Raw genomic sequence first — 11,244 nt, forward strand, 5'->3', positions numbered from 1 at the left:
AGTCTGATTCTTTTTGTACAGCAAAATAACGTTTTGGTCATGTATACTTATTGTGTATCTAATTTATATTTTCATGTATTTAACATCTACTGGTCATCCTGCCATCTAGGGGAGGGGGTGGGGAGTAAGAAGTGAAAAATTGGAACAAGAGGTTTGGCAATTGTTAATGCTGTAAAGTTACCCATGCATATAACCTGTAAATAAAAGGCTATTAAATAAAAAAATAAAATAAAAAAAAGATTCATTCACACATCAATAACTATTTGATAGGCAACAGAAAAAAAGCCCATTTATAATTTGAAGAATTACCCCATTCAGAGATTCAGAGAAATTGGGGACTTATCCCAATCATATTTCTCAGAGGAGATAATTATGTCAATGGAAAGATAGAATTCCCTTTATACAGGACTCTTGGAAATGGGATGGCTGTATAAAGGACTACTACCATTCATTCAATCATTCAGCAAGCATTTATTCAATGCTTATTTCATTCGAGTTACTGGTAACACAAAGTCAAAGAAAAACCCCATCACCATAGAAAGGTCTCTATGGGATGGCTACCTGGTCAAAGAATTTCCTTAATTTGGAAGGAAGTAGTGAGTTCCCCTTTCGAAATTTATATGTCAAAAATATTTTGGGCTCCTCGATGACTAAAAACTTTAAAGTGGGCGGTGGGTGTAGTGGTCAGGCTGGGGACATTAAATATCAGACAGACCTTCTTCATTTCTTTAATGAGATAACTGGTTCAGGGGGAGGATAGATATCAGAGAAAGATGCTCCACTTCCAAGCAGCCCTGCTGATGGCCCTGATCCTGGGCACAGCTCTTCCAGTCACTCAAGCAGGTAAAGAAGCTTCTGAGATATGTTGGGGAAAGGGGTTCTTGGTCTTCAAAGTCTCTGAACAAAGATTCCCCCTTTTCCCCTTTCTGGCAAGGGTTAGAAATAGGAGAAATGCTTTCACTGCCTAGCAGTAAGGACGCTGCATTGCAAGTGTGGAGATCTTGGTTCTGGTTCTGTTGCTGCTTCTGCTAATCCTCTCCCTTTGATTAAAGTTCCTTCTGCTTTTTGAGTTCCATGAAGGAGTTATACTGGAGGACTCGAAGGACTTTCAGCCTGAATGTTTAGGAGAATATGATTTGTTTTCAGGAGGGACCATCGAGGAGGTCTGGATGGTATGGATCTTTAGCAATAGATTAGTCCTTTTCTTTTTCTTTTTTTGTTCGTTTCCCAATCTTCTCAAATTTGTTCATATACCATAGAACAATAGAGCCATCGAATGATTCTTACCTTTACTTGTGTCTTCTCCTGTGAATATTCTCTCTCCTTTTCTTCATATTGAAATCCCATTTGTTTTTCAATCCAAGTGTTCTCTCTTCTATGAAACTTTTCTGGACACCTTCTACCCAAGAGTGACCTCTTTCTCCTCTGAGCTCTATCAGACCTGAGCTCTTAGTGTGTCCTGCCTTGTATCTACAACTATCTTATCCATCCTTCCAGACCAAAGACTTTGAGGACTGCTCAGGGCAAAACAAAATATCCCTAAAAGTGGAAGAGCATTATGGAATGACACATGACCACATAGAATTTCCTTGATTTGAGAAATAGTGAGCTCTCCTCTGGAAACTGATGGTTTCTTGTTCATCTTTGAATCTTCAATGTTTAATGTTCAATGTTTAAGCAAGGCAAGCAGATTAAGTATGAAGTAAATCACAATGGTGATCATGATGATAAAATACAAGAAAGTTTTACCATCTTCAAAAAAAAAGGAGCAGAAAAAGAAGAAATAGTAATAACATAGGCAAAGTGCCAGATAAATGCCAGTAAAATTAACTTTAAGAAATTAAATGAACTTCTCACCTAATTTCTCTCTCTTCCAGGTTTGTCACTGTTTCTTTGCATTTTCTGCAGTGGCACCCTGGTAAACTCATAGACTTAGGAGTCAAATCCTGGTCGGTACCACTTACCAGTTCATGTCATTTCACCTCTTTAGAAACCTTTAGTTTCTTCATGTGCAAAAAGGGGTTAATAACATCTGCTCCCAAGGTCATCAGGAGGAAAGCACTTTGTAAATCAGAAAATAACCTAGAAATAAGAGCTCTGGTTTTTTCCTGGCAGGCCCCTATGGAGTAAACATGGAAAACACTATTTGCTGCAAGAACTTCGTTGGATTTCCTATACCTTTGAAGTTCCTGAATTATTTCTACTTCACCTCTAAAACCTGTCAGAAACCTGGAGTGATGTGAGTACTTCTTCTCCCAGGGGAAGTTGTGAAGCAATTGAGGACTGGGAGAAGTTCATGGCAGAGGTGACCTTGGCCACAGGCTGGGGGACATCTGTAGCTGGCAAATGGCCAAGATGTTTCTCTCTTGAATAATCTTGGAATAAACTTGGAATAATCCCCGAGGGACTGGGGTAGGAATGCAGCCTAGGCCAGCTCTGCAAGTTTCTATTTTTTAGATAAAGGAACTGAGATATATAGAGGGAGAATTCATTCACTCACAACAACACAGCTGGATTTCAAGAACAGACTAGTACCCAGACCTCTTAACCACTTTTTCAGTCTTGTTCCCCAGTCCTTGTCATGGAGTGACCAACCACTGGACTCACTCAGCTAGGCAAGTGCTGATGGTCCTGGGCCTCAGCTTCCTAAACTGTGAAGAAATAAGTTTGTTGAGGTATACCTGAGGTTCCTTCAGCACTAGGATGGAGAATCCTAGGACCAGCTTAAAATTCAGACTCCCTCAAGGGTTTGTCTGAAGCCTGACAAGCACAAGGGAGCCCAGTCCCATCTGGCTTGGTCTGAATTCCCTTCCTGGGGTGCAGGTGCTGTGGTGTGCTTGCCTCCCAGCCCACAGGTGTCCCAGCCAGTGATGAAGACGCCTTCTGGGGTAGAAGGCTCCTCTGGGTCACTGGCTGAGCTGTGAGAAGTAGGGGGCAAAGCCATGCAGCTTAATAAGCATCGTGAAGCATTTTTAAGTGCTGGGCATTGTTCTGGGTAAAGCTGGATAGGGGAGGAGGGAAGAATACAAATATGGAAAGCAGCCCAGTTCTTGCTCTGGAGAGCAACTGTGCTTTAGGGAGTTATCTTCCCTCACTATATAGTCAGGGCACGATTGGCTGATTTATTTGTATTTGCATTCAACACAGTGCCTGGAATATAATAATATTGTATTATTATTGCATTTATAATGTAATATAATGACATAATTAATAATAATTACATTAATAATTTAATGCAATAATTAATAAATATTTATTGACTGACAGATTATTCCAGTGGGTGGGTTATGATAAGTAGATAGATAAGTAGGGAGTGGCACATGATTAACATGGAAATATGTTTCACATGATTGCAGTTGTATGACCAATATAAAATTCCTTGCCTTTTCAATGAGAGGGGGTGGGAATGTAGAAGAAGAATTTGGAACTCAAGAAGAATTTTTTTGGTAAATAGTATTTTATTTTTTCCAGTTGCATGTAAAGATAGTTTTCAACATTCATTTTTTTTAAGGTTTTAAGTTTCAATTTATTCTTCCTCCTTCTTTTCCCTCCCCCCTATCCAAGAGGGCAAATAATCTGAGACAGATTATACATGTGCTATCATGTCAAGCATATTTCCACATTAGTCATGTCATGAAAAAAGAAACAGAACAAAAGGGGAAAACCATGGGGGAAAAAACCCAGAACAAAAAAAAAGTGAAAACAGTATGCTTCAATCTGAAGTCATATTCCAGAGTTCTTTTTCTGGATGTGGAAAGCATTTTCCATCATGAGTCTTTTGGAATTGTCTCGAATCGTTGTACTGCTGAGAAGAGCTCAGTCTGTCGTAGTTGATCATCTGTTATTTGCTGTTGTATACAGTGTTATGGTTTTGCTCACTTCACTCAACATCAGTTCATGTGAGTCTTTCTAGATTTTTCTGAAATCTGCCTGCTCAATATTTCTTAGAGCACAATAGTATTCCATTACATTCCTGTCCCACAACTTGTCTAGCCATTCCCCATTTAATAGGAATTACCTCAGTTTCCAATTGAACAATTTAAAGTAAAAATAATTGATGAATCTATGACCTGAGGAGACAAGAGGGTTTGGTCAGTGAGGCAAGACGGAGTTGATAACAAATTCTAGGAATCCCCATCTCCTTCTCAGGATCAATTTATTCTGAAAGTGGGTATTGTCAGGCTTTGAAGTGACCTCCTCTAGAAAGCCTTCCCAGATTAGCCCTGACCTCCTCTGGATGGCTCCTTTATCTGATGGCCACTCAGTACTTCTTGATCTAGTTTACTTCTATGTCCTCCTACAGGTATGAGGACTGCCTCAAGGCTTCTCTCATGCTTATTGTATCATTGATAATACCCTTGAGATCATGCCCTAAGGCTTCTGTTTTTGTAAAATCACAGAATGTCAGAATTAAAAGGGACCTTAGAATATGAAAAAAATCTTAGAACATGAAATAGAAAAAAAATAGAGCTGAAAGCAACCTTAGCCCATAAAATTAAGAGCATTACAATAAGATTGTGACTATTTTAAAACAAATTTTGCATTTTCGTCTATTGTATGTATATATTACGTCATAAGTAAGAAAATAAAAGTGACAAAGTTATTTATTTAAGACTTAAAACAGAGAAGAGACCTTAATATCAAGAACATTAGATTGAGCAGAAATTTGTCTTGCCTATGTGTATTTGTAATAGTTTTGTTTTTCTTTCTTTCTCAGTATAAGAGAGGAAGAGAATGAGGCTTTGAAAACAAAAAAAAAAACAGTTCAACCTAGAACATAAGAGCTGAAAGTGATCTAAGATGTGGAATGATGCAATGGAGAGACAGAGACAGAAAAAGAAACAGCAAGGGCTAGATTTGGAGAAAGAGAATTGAGTCTACCATTTAGTAGCGATATGATCTTGGGCACATAAGTTACTGATGTTCTCTGACCCTCAGTTTCTTCATCTGTAAAGTGGGGATAGTAGTACTTATGCTACCTACCTTCTGGGATTGTTGTGAGGAAAATGCTTGGTAAGCCCCAAGGTGCTGTAGATATGTGCACACTTGTACAAGCTACTGTCCGTACATGGTCTGCATGGTCTCCCTCATTAGACCATAAGCTCCTTGAGAGCAAGGACTTCCTCACCTTTCTTGGTATCCTTATTTCTGAGGATACAGTGCCTGATACATGGTGGGCATTTAACAAGTGCTGATTGACTGACTGACCCAGAATTTATATGAATTCTAATATAGAATTCTAACATAGAATATAGAATTTTAGAATGAAAAAAACTTTGCAACTTCAAATGTTAGAGCTAAAAGGTCCTATCTAATCCAGTTCCCTCCTTTTACAGATGGAGAAATTGAGCGAGAGAAGGGGGACCTACAAAGTCACTTTGTTTTTATTTTCTTTTTTGAAAGTTATTTTTATTTTTCAAATAATAAGTATTTTAAAAACTAACCTGTCCCTCTCACTGTTCCCTCTACCACACTTTGTATCTAGGAGACGACAGAATACTGTGCATACAACAGGGACTTAATAAATGCTGAATTCTGGACAAGCTGAGATCTCACTCACTGATGACATTTCTTTAACTCTTCTTTTTTCTAGCCTGGTAACAAAAAGAAATCTTAAGATTTGTGCAGACTCTCAGAAGCCCTGGGTAGAACATGCCATCAAGACTATCAAAAAGAAAAAAACATGAGGATTCCAGCTCTGCTATGAAAGTACCAAAGACCTCTTTTTCCAGATATTGTTCCTAGATGCCGCCTCCTTGATCTCCATCCTATATGGAAGAATCAGTATAGTTGCTGTGTACAGGGTTGGGCCATGCCCAGAAGAAATAGGCTAAGATCAACCAGTGTGACCTCTGTTTTAAAGTCCGGCAATTATATCTGCCATTTCCATTTCCCATTCCTCTTTCTCTCTTTTTTACTCCACTTCCTCGGGTCTTCCCCTAATCTGGAGGTCCAGTGTCCCTATAACTGCTATCCTTTTCCCCCTACAAGCCACCTCCAGTCCTGCTTTCTCCTCCAATGTCCTGTGGCAAAGATCCTTAATTTTTGTCATGGAATTCATCTCAGAATAGTGGCTTAAAATGCATAAAATAAAATACATAGGATTACAAAGGAAACCAATTATATTGAAAGAATTATCCAAAAAAAATTTTTTTTAATTCTCAAACCCTTATAGTATAAAATGATTCCTTCCTTCCTCTCCAAAAACATTTCCTCGGTTAGTTAAGGCCTGTAACAAATGATCCAATAATTAAAGCATGAGTGTGAATTACTTAAAAATGGCTTTATATGTTTACAGTACTATCATCTCACCCCTCCTGTCACTTCCAGCCAATTGCATTTTAAAAGAGGACACAACTAACCCAAAGAAGAAAATCTCTAATGACCAATTTATTTTAAGCACCTTAGACACCTGAATGGAAGAGAATTTCATTTTCTCAGGATGAGAGTAGGGTTTGACTGGGAACTTTTGGGTCCCAGGGTACAAATCCTAGTACCTTCTGAGAGGTTCCTAGGAATCCTCCTATTACTGAAGAGAGAATTAAGAGAAATCTCCAGGTTCCTCTAGGACATGATGGTCAGAAAGGGAAACTAGATTTGCTGCCCAATCCTTGAAAGAGGACCAGTACTGAGATCCTGACTGCACTCTGAAAATAACTAATAGAATTATTCAGAAGGGAGAGATCTCTTTTCATAGCTTTATAGGATTTAGATCTGAAAAAACTTTGGAGATTATTCAGTCCATTTTATAGGTGAGGATATTGATTTCTAGAGAAGTGAAGTGATTTTCCCAACATCATAGAAGTGAAGGGGTTAGCCACCAAATGATGGGGTGTAGGGTGCAGAAGCATTGACTCCCCCAAATATATCGGGGTTTCAGGTCTCCCCATGCAACCATCAAATGTTAGGTAGAGGAGGTTTTGGATCCCAAAAAATATTTTGGTATTTCAGGCTATTGTCTCGAGATATCTCAAAAGAATATGTAGGTTTAGACTATTTGCAAATCAAAAGGCAAAGATTTTATTGTTGTCATTGTTTAGCATGCTAAGTTCCAAAAAGGAGTTAACCATTAACAGAGAGGGAAACTCCAGAGCTAAGTTCCCTAGCAGAACTCACAATTAATCAGGAGCAAGATACCTAAGGCAGGTGAATTTGCTGCCATAAGATGGACATTTCCTAATGAACCTGTAAAGAATTGTGGGATTACTCCATTGACTGGCAGGCTAATAAGTTAGCTATAACTAGGAAAAAGACATTGGGGGGGGGGGGGGGGGAGAAGGCAGTCTCCTAATGAACCTACCATGCCATAAGGTGGGCTAGATTCCTAACTAAGGAGTTTAGCAGGGAGTCAGGCAGCAAATCTAATTTCCCTTTCTGGCCATCATGAGATTTCTCTTAATCGCTCTCTTCAGTCACAGGATCCCCAGGAACCTCTTGGAAGAAAAATAACCTCTCTGGGTGACATTATAACTTGGCTTTCTGTTTATACAGCACCTGCGGAGTTAGGATGCTTTTGTCAAGGCAAAGAACTCTAGGAGAGGAATTCGGCCTAGACTTGCCGCAATAAAGGCCAACTTAGTATAACAAAAGGCCTAATCAAAATCTAAAGGTTCATTTAAAGAGATAATTACTTCAGCGTTCCTCTCTGCTGGTTTCTCGATTGTTTACAGTAATTCATGCTCTGTTAACAGCCAGCTAGTGACCAGGGACCTAATGCAGAAGCAGGGCCTCAAACCCAGGCCCTCTGAGTCTGCGCTTTGCGCCAAGGGTGAGCGGGGATGTCATACCCTGGCAATTCTTGCGCGGGTGCTTGTGGATCCCACAGGCCCCGACCTACCTTCCTCCTCCCTCCGAGACTACCTTCTGTAGGTCAAAAACCCTGCAGCTGGGCTCGGGAGACCTCCAATGCTCCTAGCTATGTGGCCAGGAGCAAAGTCCGTTGTCCCTCCAAATCTCACATTTCCTCAGCTATGGAAGTGGGGATAAGGAAGCTGGCACTCCCATCCCCAAGCTTTTTTTTTTTTTTTTTTGGAAAGCTTATCCCTCCTCCCTTAAATGGTTTCCCCTTCCTCCCACACCCACCTTTTGAAATCCATCCCCTCTTTAGGACCTAATTCAGCTTCCATTTCCTTCATGAGACATTGGATCTCCCCAGCAAAAAGATTCTTTTTTTTTGAATCTCCCATACCTTTCTTGACTGACCTAATAATGCATTTATAATGTTATAATTCATATTAGAATGTCCGTGTTTTTGTCTTCTCACCTTGTTTCCCTTCCCTAATCCCACCGTTCCAGACCCAATTGTACACTCCCCACGGAGATGGAGTAAAAAGTTTATGGATACTTTATGTTCCTTACTTGTATTCTGTGAATTGTGTTTTAGGGAAAAGTGGGTAAATTAGAATCACAGAATTTCTGGCCTGGAAGAGATTTCAAAGATCATCTAATACAACTGCTTCATTTTCTATATGAGGAAACCAAGGTCTGAGTGATGAAGTGACCTATCCAAAGTCACACAGACCATGAAGTGCAGAATACAAATTTGAACCCAAGTCCTTTGACTTCAAATCCAACATTCTCTCAATTCTCTTTTGATTTACAGATGAGGAAATTGAAACCCACAAAGGCTAAATTATTTCCCTAAGGTCAAATAGGAGGTAAATGATAAAGCTGGGATTTGAATCTGAGTACTACATATAATAAAAAGAATGCTGAACTTGGAGCCTGAAAGTCCCAAATTCAAGTCCTGCCTTTAACACTTACTGGTCATATGACTCTGGGCAGAAAACTTTTCTTAAAAATTCAATTTTTAAAAAAACTTGAATTTCAAATTTTCTTCCTCATCTCTTTCACTCTCTGAAAAAGCAAGATTAACAAAACATATAGTCGAGCAAAACAAATTTGTGCATAAGCTATGTCTAAATATATACACAGACATATATAACGAGATATACATATATACATAAATATACACACATGTGTATGTATTCATATATGTTTGTGGGTATGTATATACACTTCAAGGTGCACTTTGAGTCTATTCCTCCTCCATCTGAGGGGAGCATCATGGTTCATCATGAATCTTCTGGAATTGTGGTTGATCATTATGTTGAGATTGGAAAGGAGACTCCAAAAGTTTGGGGATCCATTTCCTGGTCAAGGGGCAAAGTTTATTGTAATTGTAATGCCATTACAAGTGGTCTAAATTCTGAGAGAATTTAACAAAGAAACAGAAGCAAAGAAGCACATTTATCTAGTTCTTCATGTTATACACATGCCAATTTTATGGCCCAGAGATAAGACCAAGGTTCTCAGTTATATTATATATGATATGATATGATATATAATACATATTATATGATATATATTAGTTCACATAATTCTTCCCAGGTTTTTCTGCTTGAGGAAGACATTTAATTTCTCTGCACCTTAATTTTCTCATATGTAAAATAAAGCCATTTGACTTCTAATGTCCTTTTCAACTGTAGATCTATGATCCTCTGGTCCTTAGCACTGAGATTTGATCTCAAGCTGAAGTCTTTTTTAAAGAGGAAATATTAAATGGAGGAGAAATATATAAATTAAAATAATAATTTAGTAAGTGAATTCAACAAAACAATCTATTTATAACTGGAATTAATTCTACCATATATTATTTCAACATGAGATCAAGAATGTGACTATTTATATTAACTAATGCACCTACCCATGGAGTTTTATCTTGTGAAATCCTTATTATATCTACCAAAAATGCTCCATAGCCTCTTTTACCAAATAATATAACTCAGCTCACTCACACTGAGATGTTGAAGACCTAATGCCTCACCACAATAAAGATGAGTTTCAATTGACTTTAAAATAAAAATTATCAGATCTTGTGGGGAGCTTAGAACATAGAATGCTAGAGTTAAATGGAACTTTTGAATTTAAATTATAAATTCCCATGTACAGGAATTTATCCCTCCTCTCCAAAGATACAGTTTCCTCACTTGAGCTTTTGACCACACTAATTTTAGGAATCTTGAAAGTCCCAATTAGTCTTTCTTTAGCATTTTCAGTTTCCCTCTTCCCTTCCTTGCCATTAAAATTCAGCTTAAATACCCTATTTTCCATAAAACAATCCAGATAAGGAAGAATGCATACTTTTAATAGATTGAGAAATCAGCTCTTTCCTCCTGTGGATCCCATTCTATTTCACCACCTCTCCATGCACCTCCCCCCCTAGAAAGTCATATATTTTTCTTGCCCTCACTTAGAATGGTATCATGTTTGAAGTAGAGCAGCAATTTCCTTTCTGGCAGAAAAACAAGAAAAAGGTCACCAGTACCATTGATATGTTTGGACCAAGACCAATAAGGACTTCACCATCCCAAAGCTCAAATCCTTTCCTGTAAGTGGGCAAGGGGGCCAACAAATGCTCCATGAGGTGACAGCTCTTATACAGTAACACAGAATTTCAGAGTTGAAAGAGATATTGTAACATGGAATATCAGATTTAGATGGGACCTTATGTCAAAGGATGTTGAGATGAAAGGGGCCTTACAATGTAAAACACATAATGTCAAAGTTGAAAAGGACCTTAGAACATAGAACATAGGAGCTGAAAGGGATATTATAACACAGCATACCAAATTTGGAAGAAATCTCAGGCTGAAGGATATAGACATGAAAGGAACATTAGACTATATAGAACACAATGTCAGAGCTGAAAGGCACCTTAGAACATAGGAGATAAAATTCCAGAGCTACAATGACCCTAGACATCATTCTAATCTAATCCCCTTATTTTAATAGAGAAAGAAAATGGACCATCCAACTTCTTCTTACCATTAGCATTTTGTCCCCTTTCCCCAAAATCAAATCATAGGGCATTTTTTACTCTAAATGACATTATATTTTTCCTTCAAGCTTGCTTTTCCTTTTATTTTTTACAATTTGATAAGGATGGTTGTGGAATGAAAGGGGTACAATGCCCTGTCATTGCTCCGTCACCCCCACCCCAAGACTAGAGTCTGAACCTGTCAGTGCCAAGTAGTAGAAGAAAACATGTGATTTCCTCTGAAACCTCTCCCTTTTTTCTGTGTCAACAAAGGAGTGTCAGGTTCAGTGAAGCATTTTTCTCAGGCTCTAGTCTGGAGGCCTTAGGAGTCTTTCTGCTTCTTGGACACAGAAAAGTCAGGAGGTAGGGACATAGGGGAAAGAATATAGAAATCACCTTATTTATGAACAGCCACTCAATATCCT

General features: G+C 38.5%; 1 protein-coding gene across 1 annotated transcript; it reads left to right on the plus strand.

The window, feature by feature from the left end:
• Positions 1-707: 707 nt before the first annotated feature.
• CCL22 (C-C motif chemokine ligand 22) lies at positions 708-7,253 on the plus strand. Its single transcript, XM_031954561.1, has 3 exons — positions 708-843; positions 2,116-2,239; positions 5,594-7,253. Exons 1-3 carry the CDS (start codon positions 774-776, stop codon positions 5,685-5,687), a joined length of 288 nt encoding a protein of 95 aa, XP_031810421.1. The 5' UTR covers positions 708-773; the 3' UTR covers positions 5,688-7,253.
• Positions 7,254-11,244: the final 3,991 nt, after the last annotated feature.

This window comes from Sarcophilus harrisii, chromosome 2 (assembly GCF_902635505.1).
Source record: "Sarcophilus harrisii chromosome 2, mSarHar1.11, whole genome shotgun sequence".
In the NCBI taxonomy this organism is placed as follows: Eukaryota; Metazoa; Chordata; class Mammalia; order Dasyuromorphia; family Dasyuridae; genus Sarcophilus; species Sarcophilus harrisii.

Coding starts and splice junctions, on each gene's coding strand:
- CCL22 (XM_031954561.1), top strand. CDS start 774: ATGCTCCACTTCCAAGCAGCCCTGCTGATGGCCCTGATCCTGGGCACA. Junction 844..2,115: donor TCTTCCAGTCACTCAAGCAG/GTAAAGAAGCTT, acceptor TTTTCCTGGCAG/GCCCCTATGGAGTAAACATG. Junction 2,240..5,593: donor TGTCAGAAACCTGGAGTGAT/GTGAGTACTTCT, acceptor TCTTTTTTCTAG/CCTGGTAACAAAAAGAAATC.